Raw genomic sequence first — 16,583 nt, forward strand, 5'->3', positions numbered from 1 at the left:
ACAGACGCATGACAGAGGGAACAAGGTGGGCCCTGGCTGACCTTGATCATTTACAGGCTCTCCCTATAAATTTGATTTAACTGCTCGAAGAGCAAAGGAGAGACTTTGAGGACAGAAGTGTTTCCCCTGTAAGATAAATAGCTCCACGCCTTGGAATCCAGGATACTCATTGCAAATCAGTGTAAATCACACATTTGAACTTGAGTCTAAATGCTGCTTCTCCCGAGAGAAGAGCTGCCTTTCCCTTGCTGGCTTCCTACATCCTGTCGCAGGAGGGACACCCAGAAGTCACTTAGCTACCCTGAGGCTCCAGGTCTAAGCATCCCGGGATTCCACCCCAGGGATATGCTCATGGCTGCCCTTGGCATCTCATCCCAGTGTGTGGCCACCGAGGGTCAAGCTGTCACCTCGTGGGCTAGCCAACGTCTTTCCATCCAGCTGCTCCTGTTCGTCCATCCCCCGCTGCAACTGGACTAACCATCTCCCGTTAAAAGCTCCTCTCCAGATTAAACACCTGACTCTACCATCTTCTCCTGGGTTCAACCAACCCAACCCTCTAACCTTTCTTTCTAAGGATGATTTTCCCACTTCCTGAGTTATCTTTTCCATTCTTCCGTGAACCTCATCCATTTCAATGTCAGGAGACAGTACAGGAAGAAATGCAAGCAAGGAAACAAAGACATTCATGATGAAGGATATGGAAGGACTGGAGAAAGGTGCCCTCCTGGCTCTAGATCACTAGTGGGGTTTCAACCACTAATCAATAGCTCCCTTGGGGATTTTATAGACCAAAGGGTATCTTCCCCAAACCAAGGTCTATACTATACTCCTTCCACAAGATGCAATCAAGAGGTATTCAAACGTGTTCTCTTTAGTTTGTCCTCAACACAAACCTCAAACAAACCTACACCAGGAAATTGTAAAGGCAAATCACGATACACCCTAGATTATAGAGCTCCATGTGAAACTTGCTTTAAAATTTTCTTGGTACTCTAAAACTCAAAAGCTATTTTCTCCACTGTGGTATCAGAAGGGAAGTGGTTAAAAAACAAACAAACAAACCACAACAACAAAAATGCAGACAGGTCTTTTGTGAGGAAAACAGATAGTGGAAAGTTTTCAAGGAGGACCATGTGTAAGGCACCCAGGCCTCGGGCAGCTTGATTGGAAATGGGTAGGTACTTACAGATGGCCCTGGGTAACCAGGGTCTCCCTTCTGGCCAGCTATCCCTGGAGGTCCTGAATTTCCCTAGAAGCAGAACAAACATTGCTCAATTGTGGCAGAAGATGGAGCATTCTCAGCTTCTGCAGCTGGAAGGGGTGGTGGAGGTGATCTCGTCTAATGTCCCCCATCACCACAAGGAATCTCTCACTTTAAGAGACCTTAAGTGTCTCCAAAATTCAGGTATAGGGACAAGTGGCCCTAACAAAACTGATGTGCATCTCCCACAACTCTGTTCTCTGGCAGGTCAAGGTGAGATAGATGCTTGCCTGAGAACCTTTAAAAAGACCACTATGGATGCATAAAAAGGAGTAACTGACAATTAATTAGCTCACTTTTCGATGTAGATAACCAATCCAATGTTTTAAAACTCTACCATGAATAATAAATGATCTAGTTTGAATGTCCTCACTGAGAAAATTAACAGGATAATTACAATGAATTTAACTATATTTTAAGCTAAAAATAACTGTTAGAAGCCTTTGCCCAATTCTACGCCACAAGTTGCTAATTCAAGACTCAGGGCAATCTTAAAAGGATGAGTAAACATCCACTACGGAGAATAATCCAGAATGAAAAGTAGCTTAAGAAAGAGGAGTCTTTTCATGGTGGGGAGGCGAGAGAATACATGGTCTCAGCCTGGCTCGCCCCTGAACTTGGAAGCCTGGTAAGCACTTTGTGCAGCTCATGAAATCCTGTCTCTGCACCGTCTGGTGGGCATGGCCAAATATGTCTGCGCAGACTTCTGATGTCATTCATTGTGAGACTTGAGTCCCCCGGCACCAGGCGAGGAGTGGACCATGGGCTAGTGACCTTTGAGACGTATTAGACGAGGGGGCCCTCCAGACCTCCCTCTAAAGGGAGCGTGACCAAAGGAAGACAGCACAGACACAACTGCAGGGTGTCCTGATTACATCCGTCTAAGGCTTAGGATTCCTGTACTCCCACCTCATATGATCTCTGGCCAGGTTGCAAGTGAAGAAGGGTAACTTTCAAAGAAGCAGTGGAGTCTTCAGTGTTCAGACCCGCTACCAGGAAGGTGCAGGCAAACTTACCCTTCGGCCTCTGATGCCTTTGGGTCCCAGTGCTCCGTCTGTCCCCGGCTCACCAGGATTGCCCTGGGAAGAGAGCCAGGAAGCAGCACATTAAGCTCGGAGAGGCAGGTCTAGCTGAGGGTCCCTGGGGGCCTCTGGACCACACTTCCCAGAGCGGCCAAATGGCTAATTTTGATGGATTTTCCACCAAGTTACCGGCACAGCTGTGGCATTTGCAGACTCAGTCTAAGCTTACTGAACTTGGCCTTAGAACTTACATTAATGATAACATCATACAGATTATACTGGCATCTTAAGGTTTATAAAGTATTTTATTGCAGTGCCACTTCATTTAATTCTCACGAGCACCATGACAAGGGCACATTGTCATCTCCATGTGACTGATGAGGGAGTGTCTTGGAGAGGGTGGGCCTTTCCCAAGGTCACTTGATTAGTAAGTGTCTGACTGAAGACTAGACCCAAGATATGGCGACCTTCAGTCCATGGTCACATCAGACTCACCCTAAAACAATGCTGCTGTTTACCCCCTAGGGGAATATTTACCTTTGGTCCTGGGTATCCGGGGAATCCTCTTTCTCCCTATAAAAAATAAATGACTCAGTGTTTGGTCCCAACTTAAAGTCATCTAACATAAATTACTTTCTAGCAGAAAAAATATATCCGTAGCGTCACCAAGAGAAAAAATTCACTACATTACAATTCAATTTTGAGAGATAATTCTTTAAAAATACAGCATGTCAGATGTTCAAGAATCCTCAGCAGACACATACTTTTTTGCCTCTGCGTCCTTCACTGCCAACCCCATCTCGTCCGTCATCTCCCTAAGAGTGGAAAGACAGCGTTACTGCAGGTGCCCCTGTCAGGCACACCATGACCTTCTTTTTCTAAAGCCCTGAGCAGTGGGTCTTTGCATCCCTGGAATGTTCCCAGATCAAGGTACAGCTCAAGGAAGAGTCCCTAGTCCTATCCCACCTTACAGTGCAAACAAGACCGTGTCTGTACTAAAGAACTACTACGAGCTATTGGTAGAGATGCTGTTTGGATGTAGAATCAAAGACGCATGGAACCAGGGAATCGTAGAGTTGATAGGACTCTTGAAGGCCACCGTGGTCTATGCATATATGAGTCTTTGATTCTACTTCAAAGCAAGAATGCAGGACTCAGTCTTACACCCTCCTGAGTCTTCTGTGCTCAGCCCTTACTCCCCTCTCCCCGGTGCCCCTTCCCTTCCTTCCAGGTCATGCCTCTAGACTGCCTTCCTTCCCCAAACCCACTTCCCCGTACTTGGAGATCTGTCCCTACCACTCTCTCCTGGGGGCTTTCCGAACTGGACACTGTTGATTATTTCAAAAGAATCAAAAGAATTTTCATGAAATATACATTAATATCTCTAAATCATGCACAGAACATGCTCCTTAGTTAATTTACAGTTTTAAACAGCTAAAGAGCTGTGGCCCCAAATTTATTGAAACAGAATCAGGAAGAGATTTCATTCAATGGTTTGAGTAGATTTTAAAGTCTGATTTTTTTTCCCCTCTGCTTCTGAGACAGTAATAGCAATGGATTTTTAAATTTCAGTTAGCTGTAGAGAAATTACAAACACAAGAAAAGTATTTTCAAGCTTTGGGATTGTGAATCAGATCAACCTGGTCCACTTATGTAGTTTTTAGGTGTAATGACTCATTTTACAGAAAAATTCCCAATGTACTGGAGATTTCCTTTTCCTGGATAGAAACGTATGTTACAACATTATTGCAAGAGAGCAGTTAGGGTATTTTTAAATAACTTTTTTAAAATGAATTCTCAAAGTTAGAATTTCCGTTGCTGGGATGTCTCATTCAAAACAAACCGTTTCAATCTGAATTGAGATCTTATCAAAGCCCATTCCATTTTAAACCAAGGACATTTATTTCTTTGCAGAAAAACTCCATCTAGTTGAGCTCCAAAAGCATTTGCAAGACCTGAAATGAAGGTGGTTCAAGGGTCAGTAAACCACCACATTCACTTCTCAGAAAGAAATCAAGAAAAAATGTCTCTATTCACTCCCCCTCCAGTGAAATAAAAATTATTTTGAAACTTATAAGCAGCAGGTTTCACTATGTTCAATCACATCCCCAGTAACATAAGAAGCAGCTATCAAGCTGTCTCTTTGTGGAACCAACCCAAATTGCAATGACAAAGGCCAGCCCAGCACAGGCCACATCTCCCTGCTTCCTGAGCACCTCAGCGGAGTCAGCGGCAGCCTGGGCCCCGTGCACGTGTTGATCTTACCGTCTCCCCACGAGGGCCCCGGTTCCCGATGCTTCCCTTGGGTCCTGGATCTCCGGGCTCGCCCTAGACATAAGAAACAGGGCTGAGACACCTGTGGGTCTGGGACAATTTAAAATGCGATTCCAAGCCCTGCCCTTGTTCTGGGTGACATCATCGGTAGGGTTGCCACAAGCTGCTCACTTCACCTTTTAGATGTTGATGTTAATGATTTTTTAAATTGCAACATCCACGTGTGGACTCCTGGAAGAGAATCCAGGAAGGCTTGTGTTTGTTCTTTTCATCATCATGGCACGGGGATGTGCCGACGGGGAGGAGAGAGAGACGGGAAAGAGGAAGGCGTGGAGTCAGCAGTGAAAGCCAGTGGCCCCACGAGGGGCGGAGAGGCAAGGCTGGAGTCACATGAACACACGGCTTTCCCCGAGAAAATGCTGCTTCTCAGACCGGTTATGACGAATAGTCGCTGTTCTCAAGGCTCATAGAAAGGCAGCCTGCTCGGAGCAAGCTGCTGTTATCCAAAGCAGCCGGGCTCTGGGACCCTTGGATTAGCTGCACGTGGCCAGCGGGGCTGCTGTGTACAGCGTCAATATCCGGAGAATATTCAGCGCAATACGGAAGTGGTCCTAGTGCCGCTCGTGTGCTCCAAGGGCCCTGAGGATGCTGAACTGTCCTCACAAGCCTGGGCGCGAAAAGATACGGCAGTTCAGCAGCGGCTGGCAGTGCTGGTTATGAGAACGCAGGCCAACCCACTGCACACAGCCCGTGCATGCCCTCAAGGTGGGGACACTCATCCCACTGGCCCAGCCACTGTCAACAGGGGACGCCTGGTGGAAAAGACCAGAGGGGAGGAGAAGGGATGTGCAAACCAAGCAGCTGGACAGACTGACAAACGAGGGAGCGGTGACATGGTGTCTGGCCAGGCCCCGGCCTGGGGAAACACGAGCTCCAGACAAACCTTTCTTCCCAGGGGCCCGGTTCTGCCACGTTCTCCAGGAGCACCTGCGGTCCCCCCGCTTCCCTGGAGCACGAGGAGAGGAGAGAGTCAGTGAAACATTCGCCCTCCAAGCCAAAGTGTCCGAAGCCCACCTCCCGCAAGCCCCACCCCACCCCCTGCTGCCCCCGTGTGGAGGTCAGATCCTGCAGCTCTCTGCCACTCTCAGCGCTGGAGACCCCAGTGCAAACGTGCATGGAGATGGCTTGTGCAAACCTAAAATATGAGTGTGACCAGTTTTCACAGGTGTGCACACATCTCAGTAATTAACATTCACCTCCTAAGTTACCGACTAGGGGACAAACACCCGGATGTATATGGCTTTACCTCCTCTCCCTTTCCACACCTCCACAACGAGCACCTGACTTTACAGGTGTGGCAACCTATACACACTTTCTCATCGAGTGAGTGAATAAGTCAACAAAGGAACATAGCTCTTAAAATGCAGTGCAGCCTACAGAGCCCAGAAATGACCCTGACAGATGCGGCAAATCCAGATGGTGGCAGCTGTTTGTACTGTTAACTATTTGAAGAGCTTCAACTCACCCCTGCACCATCTTAAATTCTTGACTAATCAGAGCTTAAATAAATATTTAAAACAAAATAGGTATTTATCAGATTTCAAACTTGGGAAGGACTTTCCAAGCAAATAGGGGCTCTCACAAAGTTCCTCCTTCCCCTGTAAAACATTTTTGTGCATTTATGTAGCCTCAGGCCAGTTCATTGCCAGTTTATTAGTCATTACTAATTTCTGTAACAAGTTATAAGATGGCTCCCTGTCCCTGGCAGACCCAAGGGACACCAGAGTATGGGCACCCGGTCCTAGCTCAGCTACACCATGTTTCTGCTCATCATCGACAACAGCCAAGATAGATGTTGATGTTTGCAGTGACAGCGAGTTTAAGGAACATCTTCCATGCCGAACTTGAGGATGGGGAACTCCTTACACAAATACCAAACCACAGGGGCAATTTCCAGGGGCCAAATATGAAATAATACAGAGTAATCTGAGAATATTGGTCGATTCATCTGATTTCCTGCAGACCCACCCTAAGACTTCTGCAATGAGGCCCCTCCTTCCTTTGCTCACCTCCCAGGTGGCCTATGTTTGGAAGGGGCAGCATTGGGACTTAGCCCCTGGAGCATCAAGAAAAACGCCCTCTAACTTCCTCAGGGTGAACGAGCCAGTTGCTCTGAGGACTGAGGTTGGCCCCAGGTCTGTGCTGCCAAAGAGTCGGGCTGAGGGGTCTGTCTCCTGTTCCACCCTTCACGAAACATGGAACTCTCAGCCTGCTGGGGCAACATGCTATCCATTTAGCTAAAGAGAAGGGTGGGATCAAGACAGACTTACCCGAGGTCCAGGAATGCCTTGTTCACCGATCAGGCCTGGAGGACCGGTGAGACCAGGAGGACCCTGAAAAAGTCAAATGCCAACGTAAGTGCTGTGTGGAGGTGACACAGCATGACCGCCATAATATCCACACAACGGAATATTATTCCACCATGGAAAGGAACAAAACACTGACACCGGCTACAGCATAGATAAACCTCAGAAACATGGTGCCAAGTGAAAAAGCCAGACACAAAACCTATTAAATGATTCCATTCATATGAAAGGTCCAGAATATGCAAATCCACAAAGACAGAAAGGAAATTAGTTGGTTGTCAGGAGCTGGGGGGAGGGGGCATGACTGCTTAATGGGTACAGGGTCTCCTTTGGGGGACGATGAAAATGTTTTGAAACTAGATAGAGATGATAGTCGTGCAACGTTGGGGATGTACTAAACGCCACCTTAAAAGATTAATTTTGTGTTCAATTTTGTAAAAGCAATGGTCACCTCAATTTTTAAAAAATGGTAGGGCATCTGGGAACATGTCACAAGGCACGCAACCACACTGGGGGTACTGACCTGTGCACCTCTGGTCCCCTGCTCTCCCACAGAGCCCTGCTGGCCGGGACCGCCCTTGTTGCCCTTTGAAACAAGAGAAGATGCAGGGAAGGGTCAGCCCTCTGTTCTACAGTCACATCTGCACAAGGGTGCAGGGAGACAGTCACAGCTGTACCAGGGGTCAGAAGTGAGAGCACCATAATTCCAGGGAGAGACATTCAATACTTGGAGCCACTTTTCACTCTTGGGATCGATTCTCACTCTTCCGTCACCTTTTCCTCAAGATGACTTCATGACATGAAGCTATCTTGGACCCAAACCTGTCTTGCACAGGTGAGAGGACAGAGCCACCAAGACACGTGATTTGCTGATGACCAGGTAAGTGGGCATGTCACGGGCAAGAGGTCCCCAGGACGCTGCCTCCCCAGTCATCTCCCTTCCCTTCTCCCCTCCCCACTCACTTTCATTTTGATAATCGTTTCCACCGCCATCATCGTTTTTGCAAGTCTTATAGAAGAGGCTAAATTTAAGGAGATGGTAGAAAAGATGGGAGCTACAAGTTTTGATGGCGAAGGAGAGAGTAATTTTTAATTTGTGGGTGGGGTGGGGACCATCTCCCGAGAGCACACAGTGACTGACATTGTGATGACAGCAAAGAGATGATGACTTTGAGGCTTACCTTAGCTCCTGCTGGTCCCCTTCGGCCAAAGCCTCCCTGAGGAAGAAATCACACAAACGGTGAAAGGGAGGCGGGGAGGCTGGGGGAGGCCAGGCTCCCTGGGACTTAACCCGCACCGTCACGACACCCGCTGGGCCCCAGACACTGTGCCTACCCAGCCCAGAGGAAACTCTCATGAAGGGACACCTTTTCTCCTGCCCTCCCCTCGGCAAAGTTTTTCTTCCACGCTGCCCTTGTCAGTCATCCACGTGGAAGTTTTGAGGATGACTTCAGACCTGCCAACCAAAATAAGGACCCCTCGGGCTGCACGGCCCCAGACAGTTCCAAGTAAGGAATGTGAAACAGGAATGTCGATCTGTCTATTTTTCTTCCATTTTCCTAACTGGAGGGAGAGGTAAGACGTTAATTATAATGGAAGGGAGTCCCAGACTCTCCACACTGTCCCGGCCAAATATAACACACACTCGGTTAAGTAAAGTATTCAGCGTGGGCGTACGTGAACCTAAAAGCCCGGCTGTACTTGGTTTGGGCTCATGACTTGGCAACGTCTTCCCCGATGCTCCAGAAGTGAACCTTAGTTCAAATAAACGTGGGCTCGCTCTTAAGTAATCCATTAGTTCCCACCTCAAGATGGCTTCCTCTTCAGTGGAAAGGTTTGGGGTGGGAATCCATCCTGGATATATCTTTGCAAGGTTAGGGGTTGAATTCTGGAGCCTGTGACACACCAGCCTGTTACAGGCTTGGCCTATCTTCTGCATCCACCCAAGAACCACCTTCTCTGCTCCCAGGGAACAAGCCCCATGATCTTCTGGGGCCACCATTCTGCCCTGATTCACTATAATGGCAGCTTCTTTCATGGAAGACCTTGGCCTCCTTCCAGGGGTGACACATGGACAAGAGGGGGAGGGGCGTGGCCAGGCCAGTCTCCACAGAGTAGCAATCTGCCGGCCCCTTCCAAAGGGGACCTCACAGAGTATGACCAGAGGCCACCTGTGCTCAGGCCACGTGAGGAGTGAGGTAGCCCAGGGGAAGGATGCCCTTCTTCTGGGCGTGAGCCTGGCTTAGTGATGCCCTAAGGGAAGACAGCCCTAACTTGACCGCACTGATTTCAAACCCAAATTGATACCCTGTGCATAGAATTAACACGAACTGTATGCTTGACTGTATTTTAAGTCTCTTCATGGAAACAAGCTTTGGCTCTACTCACGAACTAAGTTGTTCAGCACATTATAACAATGGAGTGTTTTCCTCATGTTTTTTTTTTCATTGTAGAAATCAACAGCATTATTCAAAAATAATACTCAAAACTTTTAAGATAGCATTTTCAAAATTTAAGTTTTCTTCTGAGTTTTAAAAGCAAGGTTATGCCCATAGTGTATCATTTGCCGAGGGGCGAGAGTCGTTTCTTTTAAAAGCCCTTGTCAGCGCACACCCTCTGATCGTCCACTACGGATCCCTAACCATGTGACTGCCACGGGGGAAAGGGCTGAGGGGGCCCCGATCTGGCCCCCATCCCCAGCCAGATGCTGAGCAGAGACACCTGTCTCAGGCACCCACCAGCGCCCTGAACTAGCTCTGAACTAGCCCTGAGAATTTTCAGACGTCCAGACACATCTTCTCCCAGCTAGGAGGTCTGAGCTCTGTGTAACCCTGGGCCCTGGAAGCATTCAAACAGCTTCCCAAAGATCATTCATCTCCCTTTGGCTTCAGCAATTCTTCAACAAGACTCAAAGACGAGGCACGCACTGAGCGGTCTACAGCAGGCATTTCTGAAACGTCTTGAAAAAGCAATTGCGAGATGCAATTCACTAGAAAATTGACTCTGGTTTCACTGCTGGAGTTACAGCAGTACAAGAAAAACAACTATCACACAAAACAAATATACACCTCATCAGCCTCCCCGCCCTTTATCCCCTCACTCCCTCTGTATTTGTGTTTCTGTTTAGATTTTTTAAAACATTCAGTGGGATAAAGCCCGGCCAAATATTTGAAAGCAGCAAAGATACTACTTTTAAAAGTGTCTATTCAGTATGTTCTGGAAGGGGAGGGAAGCAGGCTGGGGGAGCCCAGAGTGAATGATAAGAATGAAAGGTCTGCAGAAGCAGCAACACGTGGGGGACAAGGGTTTCCGAAATCACCTTAAATTCCCTAAATAAAAAGTTGCTGAGCAGCTCTGCCCCAAACAGTGTCTAGCAGAGTTAAGTAAATATCACCACAGAGCCCCCGCAAACCCCAAGAGGTACTCACGCTTTTCCCAGGTTCTCCAGGCCCTCCAGACACCCCATCTGCCCCAGGGAGACCCTGTCATGGGAAAGAAAATTAACGTAAGATTCTCGTCTGCAAAGAAGAACTTGTAACTCAAATATCGCACAAGACGCTGGGGAAAAGGAATGGATACACACAGGGCCAGTCGCACACTCTGGGGGTGCCTTAGACCCAGGTGCACTCTGCCCCCCACAAGGCTTAGGCTTGATGAGCACTTTCTGGAAATATCTATGGGGCACAACTCTGCCGAGAGGAAGCCCCTCTTGGGAGGGACCGTTTCTGTCCCTCTTGGAGACCCCTTTGCGAGCGTGCACACTGGCTTCCCGGGGCTTGCTGCTCCCAACCTCAGCCTTGTACATCCACAGCCTTAAAGACCACGTCGTGGCCTCCGGGGCTCGCAGTGAACCAGCTTGAGTTTAGTTTCTCGGGCTCTCGGCACAGGGGGAGTCTAGGTACACAGAGTGCTGTACCATGGGGCCGATGTCTCCGGTTTCTCCTTTGGGTCCTCTCTGCTGGCTGTCCTGTCCTGAGTTACCCTGAAAAGAGAACAGGTCCGGGAATAAGCCACGTGTGCAGGGAAAGCCGCTGCTGCTGGATCAGTGACCAGGAAAATATTAGTGATGGTTTGAATGCCAGTCACTTTGGCCACATCCGATCCAGATAACGCCCATCCCACCCTGACAGAGCCTGCCGTGGGGTCAGCAATCACTCTGAGCCCCAAACAGGGGGGAGCTGGCTCTTGCTCCCCCAGGAGGATGGTGGCCAGGCTGACTCTTGCCTTGTCCTGGTCTGGACCAGAAGAGACTGTCCCAGCGATGGTCACTTGTTGACAGGTTTTATAGACCCATAAAGCAAGAAAAGCTGCAAACTCTTCCCTTTTCCTAAAGCGAACTTAAAGTGTCCTGAGACCACATTTTAGGGAAACTTCTCGGGTCTTCACGTAAGAGGCTTTGCAAAGACTTATCTTTGCAGCGAGAGAGCAAAGACATCTCCAGCCACCCCAAAATTCTAAGAAAAGGGCTAACCACATATTTTGCCAACATGTTTTAAAGCAATTTCAAGAGTAAAATTCTTCCTTTCAACCCACTTCTCCCCACAAACCCCTTCCCCGGACTCAAGTCTCAAATCGGTGACAAGGATTTCCCCTTACCGGGTCACCTCTGATCCCAACATCTCCTCTTTCTCCTTTGCCTCCTTTGGGTCCTTTGTCACCCTAAATAAAAACCACAAGCAGAGACTGAGAATTAGATGAGTTTCACATATTTATCTCACCCTCAAAATTGTGTTCTTCCAATCACAAATCTTAAAAAGAACAGTGTTTCAGCATTTACCATTTACTTATTTGCCATGAAGGTAAAATTATTTCCAGATACTTCAGGCAACCCACAAGTATTTATTGGGGACCCACTCTGTGCCAGGCACTGGGGATTTATTTCAACAAAACACACTCAGTCCTTGCCCAATGGGACATACTCTCCAAACAAGAAAATATAATGTAAATATGTCACAGCTGACAAGGGACATAGGAGATGCCAAGGATGCACCCCAGGAGGTCAGGGAAGGCTGCCTGGAGGAAGCGGCCTTAACATACACAAGTAAAAGAAATAATCCCTGAGTGAAATGTTCATAGTTTTTCCATGACAGTAACACTGCAGAAATATACTTACCCTTCTTCCTGGATTCCCTTTCTCTCCAGAAATACCAGGCAATCCTTTGTCTCCCTGCCAAAGACAATGATAAAGTGTCATTCCTGGCACAACTTCTACCACAGACTGAGGTGTTAGTCACTGGAATCTTCAGGACCAAAAGCAATTTGCACTTAGAGTGGAAAATCACTTACATCTTCACCGTCAAGACCATCCAGACCAATTTCTCCTAGTTCACCCTGTGAGGGGACAAGACACACAGGTGAGTGTAAAATACGGCAGAACACTGGGAAAGTTTTAAATATAAAAAGAAGAGCAAGCTTAAGTACCTTCTCTCCTGGGAATCCACGAGAGCCCTAAAAGGGAAGGGAAAGAGGAAACATTAGCCCCTCCCCGTCCCCAACTTAAAAATCAGTGTCTGGGGCTTCCCTCTGGCTCACTGGTTAAGAATCCACCTGCCAATGCAGGGGACACGGGTTCGATCCCTGGTCCAGGAAGATCCCATGTGCCGCAGAGCAACTAAGCCCGTGCACCACAACTACTGAGCCTGAGCTCTAGAGCTTGCGAGCCACAACTACTGAGCCCGTGTGCCGCAACTACTGAAGCATGAGCGCCTAGAGCCCGTACTCTGCAACAAGAGAAGCCACCACAGTGAGAAGCCCGCGCACCACATCGAAGAGCAGCCCCACAAACCACAACAAGAGAAAAGCCCGCGCACAGCAGCAAAAACCCAACGCAGCCAAAAATAAAATCAATAAAATAAATTTATATTAAAAAAAAAGTCAGAGATTAACCAAGATGGCGGAGTAGAAGGACGTGCTGTCACTCCCTCTTGCGAGAGCACCAGAATCACAACTGACTGCTGGACCATCATTGACAGGAAGACCCTGGACTTCACCAAGGAGGATACCCCACGTCCAAGGACAGAGGAGAAGCCACAGTGAGACGGTAGGAGGGGCGCAAGCAGAGTAAAATCAAACCCCGTAACTGCTGGGTGGGTGACTCACAGACTGGCGAACACTTATACCATAGAAGTCCACCCACTGGAGTAAAGGTTCTGAGCCCCACGTCAGGCTTCCCAACCTGGGGGTCAGGCAACGGGAGGAGGAATTCCTAGAGAATCAGACTTTGAAGCCTAGTGGGAATTGGATTGCAGGACTTTGACGGGACTGGGGGAAACAGAGACCCCACTCTTGGAGGGCACACACAAAGTAATGTGTGCATCAGGACCCAGGGGAAGGAGCAGTGAGCCTGGGGGAGACTGAACCAGACCTACCTGCTGGTGTTGGGGGGTCTCCTGCAGAGGCGAGTGGTGGCTCTGTTTCACCGTGGGGATAAGGACACTGGCAGCAGAGGTTCTGGGAAGTTCTCCTTGGCGTGAGCCCTCCCAGAGTCTGCCATTAACCCCACCAAAGAGCACGGGTAGGCTCCAGTGTTGGGTTGCCTCAGGCAAAACAGCCAACAGGGAGGGAACCCAGCCCCACCCATCAACAGTCAAGTGGATTAAGGTTTTACTGAGCTCTGACCGCCACAGCAACAGGGAGGGAACCCAGCCCCACCCATCAACAGTCAAGTGGATTAAGGTTTTACTGAGCTCTGACCGCCACAGCAACAGTCAGCTCTACCCACCACCAGAGCCTCCCATCAAGCCTCTTAGATAGCCTCAACCACCAGAGGGCAGACAACAGAAGCAAGAAAAACTATAATCCTGCAGCCTGTGGACCAAAAACCACAGTTACAGAAAGATAGAGAAGATGAAAAGGCAGAGGGCTATGTACCAGATGAAGGAACAAGAAAAAACCCCAGAAAAACAACTAAATGAAGTGGAGATAGGCAACCTTCCAGAAAAAGAATTCAGAATAATGATAGTGAAGATGATCCAGGACCTTGGAATAAGAATGGAGGCAAAGATTGAGAAGATGCAAGAAATGATTAACAAAGACCTAGAAGAATTAAAGAACAAACAAACAGAGATGACCAATACAATAACTGAAATGAAAACTACACTAGAAGGAATCAATAGCAGAATAACTGAGGCAGAAGAACGGATAAGTGACCTGGAAGACAGAATGATGGAATTCACTGCTGCGGAACAGACTAAAGAAAAAAGAATGAAAAGAAATGAAGACAGCCTAAGAGACCTCTGGGATAACATTAAACGCAACAACATTCGCATTATAGGGGTCCCAGAAGGAGAAGAGAGAGAGAAAGGACCAGAGAAAATATTTGAAGAGATTATAGTCGAAAACTTCCCTAACATGGGAAAGGAAATAGCCACCCAAGTCCAGGAAGCGCAGAGAGTCCCATACAGGATAAACCCAAGGAGAAACACGCCGAGACACATAGTAATCAAAGTGGCAAAAATTAAAGACAAAGAAAAATTATTGAAAGCAGCAAGGGAAAAACGACAAATAACATACAAGGGAACTCCCATAAGGTTAACAGCTGATTTCTCAGCAGAAACTCTGCAAGCCAGAAGGGAGTGGCATGATATACTTAAAGTGATGAAAGGGAAGAACCTACAACCAAGATTACTCTACCCGGCAAGGATCTCATTTAGATTTGATGGAGAAATCAAAAGCTTTACAGACAAGCAAAAGCTAAGAGAATTCAGCACCACCAAACCAGCTCTACAACAAATGCTAAAGGAACTTCTCTAAGTGGGAAACACAAGAGAAGAAAAGGACCTACAAAAACAAACCCAAAACAATTAAGAAAATGGTCATAGGAACATACATATCGATAATTACCTTAAACGTGAATGGATTAAATGCCCCAACCAAAAGACATAGACTGGCTGAATGGATACAAAAACAAGACCCATATATATGCTGTCTACAAGAGACCCACTTTAGACCTAGGGACACATACAGACTGAAAGTGATGGGATGGAAAAAGATATTCCATGCAAATGGAAATCAAAAGAAAGCTGGAGTAGCTATACTCATATCAGATAAAATAGACTTTAAATTAAAGAAAGTTACAAGAGACAAGGAAGGACACTACATAATGATCCAGGGATCAATCCAAGAAGAAGATATAACAATTATAAATATATATGCACCCAACATAGGAGCACCCCAATACATAAGGCAACTGCTAACAGCTATAAAAGAGGAAATCGACAGTAACACAATAATAGTGGGGGACTTTAACACCTCACTTACACCAATGGACAGATCATCCAAAATGAAAATAAATAAGGAAACAGAAGCTTTAAATGACACAATAGACCAGATAGATTTAATTGATATATATCGGACATTCCATCCAAAAACAGCAGATTACACGTTCTTCTCAAGTGCGCACGGAACATTCTCCAAGATAGATCACATCTTGGGTCACAAATCAAGCCTCAGTAAATTTAAGAAAATTGAAATCATATCAAGCATCTTTTCTGACCACAACGCTATGAGATTAGAAATGAATTACAGGGAAAAAAACGTAAAAAGGACAAACACATGGAGGCTAAACAATACGTTACTAAATAACCAAGAGATCACTGAAGAAATCAAAGAGGAAATCAAAAAATACCTAGAGACAAATGACAATGAAAACACGACGACCCAAAACCTATGGGATGCAGCAAAAGCAGTTCTAAGAGGGAAGTTTATAGCTATACAAGCCTACCTAAAGAAACAAGAAAAAGCTCAAGTAAACAATCTAACCTTACACTTAAAGAAACTAGAGAAAGAAGAACAAACAAAACCCAAAGTTAGCAGAAGGAAAGAAATCATAAAGATCAGAGCAGAAATAAATGAAATAGAAACAAAGAAAACAATAGCAAAGATCAATAAAACTAAAAGTTGGTTCTTTGAGAAGATAAACAAAATTGATAAACCATTAGCCAGACTCATCAAGAAAAAGAGGGAGAGGACTCAAATCAATAAAATCAGAGATGAAAGAGGAGAAGTTACAACAGACACTGCAGAGATACAAAGCATCCTAAGAGACTACTACAAGCAACTTTATGCCAATAAAATGGACAACCTGGAAGAAATGGACAAATTCTTAGAAAGGTATAACCTTCCAAGACTGAACCAGGAAGAAATAGAAAATATGAACAGACCAATCACAAGTAATGAAATTGAAACTGTGATTAAAAATCTTCCAACAAACAAAAGTCCAGGACCAGATGGCTTCACAGGTGAATTCTATCAAACATTTAGAGAAGAGCTAACACCCATCCTTCTCAAACTCTTCCAAAAAATTGCAGAGGAAGGAACACTCCCAAACTCATTCTATGAGGCCACCATCACCCTGATACCAAAACCAGACAAAGACACTACAAAAAAAGAAAATTACAGACCAATATCACTGATGAATATAGATGCAAAAATCCTCAACAAAATACTAGCAAACAGAATCCAACAACACATTAAAAGGATCATACACCACGATCAAGTGGGATTTATCCCAGGGATGCAAGGATTCTTCAATATACGCAAATCAATCAATGTGATACACCATATTAACAAATTGAAGAATAAAAACCATATGATCATCTCAATAGATGCAGAAAAAGCTTTTGACAAAATTCAACACCCATTTCTGATAAAAACTCTCCA

At 46.4% G+C, this 16,583-nt stretch overlaps 1 protein-coding gene across 1 annotated transcript in view; it reads right to left on the reverse strand.

The window, feature by feature from the left end:
- The window catches only part of COL6A3 (collagen type VI alpha 3 chain), an 85,114-nt gene that overhangs the window by 23,798 nt on the left and 44,733 nt on the right, over positions 1 to 16,583 (reverse strand). The window contains 15 exon segments of the mRNA XM_059929002.1: positions 1,187 to 1,249; positions 2,278 to 2,340; positions 2,821 to 2,856; positions 3,048 to 3,098; positions 4,549 to 4,611; positions 5,501 to 5,563; positions 6,888 to 6,950; positions 7,447 to 7,509; positions 8,105 to 8,140; positions 10,352 to 10,405; positions 10,840 to 10,905; positions 11,520 to 11,582; positions 12,037 to 12,090; positions 12,210 to 12,254; positions 12,345 to 12,371. Coding sequence (XP_059784985.1) covers positions 1,187 to 1,249; positions 2,278 to 2,340; positions 2,821 to 2,856; positions 3,048 to 3,098; positions 4,549 to 4,611; positions 5,501 to 5,563; positions 6,888 to 6,950; positions 7,447 to 7,509; positions 8,105 to 8,140; positions 10,352 to 10,405; positions 10,840 to 10,905; positions 11,520 to 11,582; positions 12,037 to 12,090; positions 12,210 to 12,254; positions 12,345 to 12,371 — 810 coding nt within the window.

The sequence above is a fragment of the Balaenoptera ricei genome, chromosome 7 (assembly GCF_028023285.1).
Source record: "Balaenoptera ricei isolate mBalRic1 chromosome 7, mBalRic1.hap2, whole genome shotgun sequence".
In the NCBI taxonomy this organism is placed as follows: Eukaryota; Metazoa; Chordata; class Mammalia; order Artiodactyla; family Balaenopteridae; genus Balaenoptera; species Balaenoptera ricei.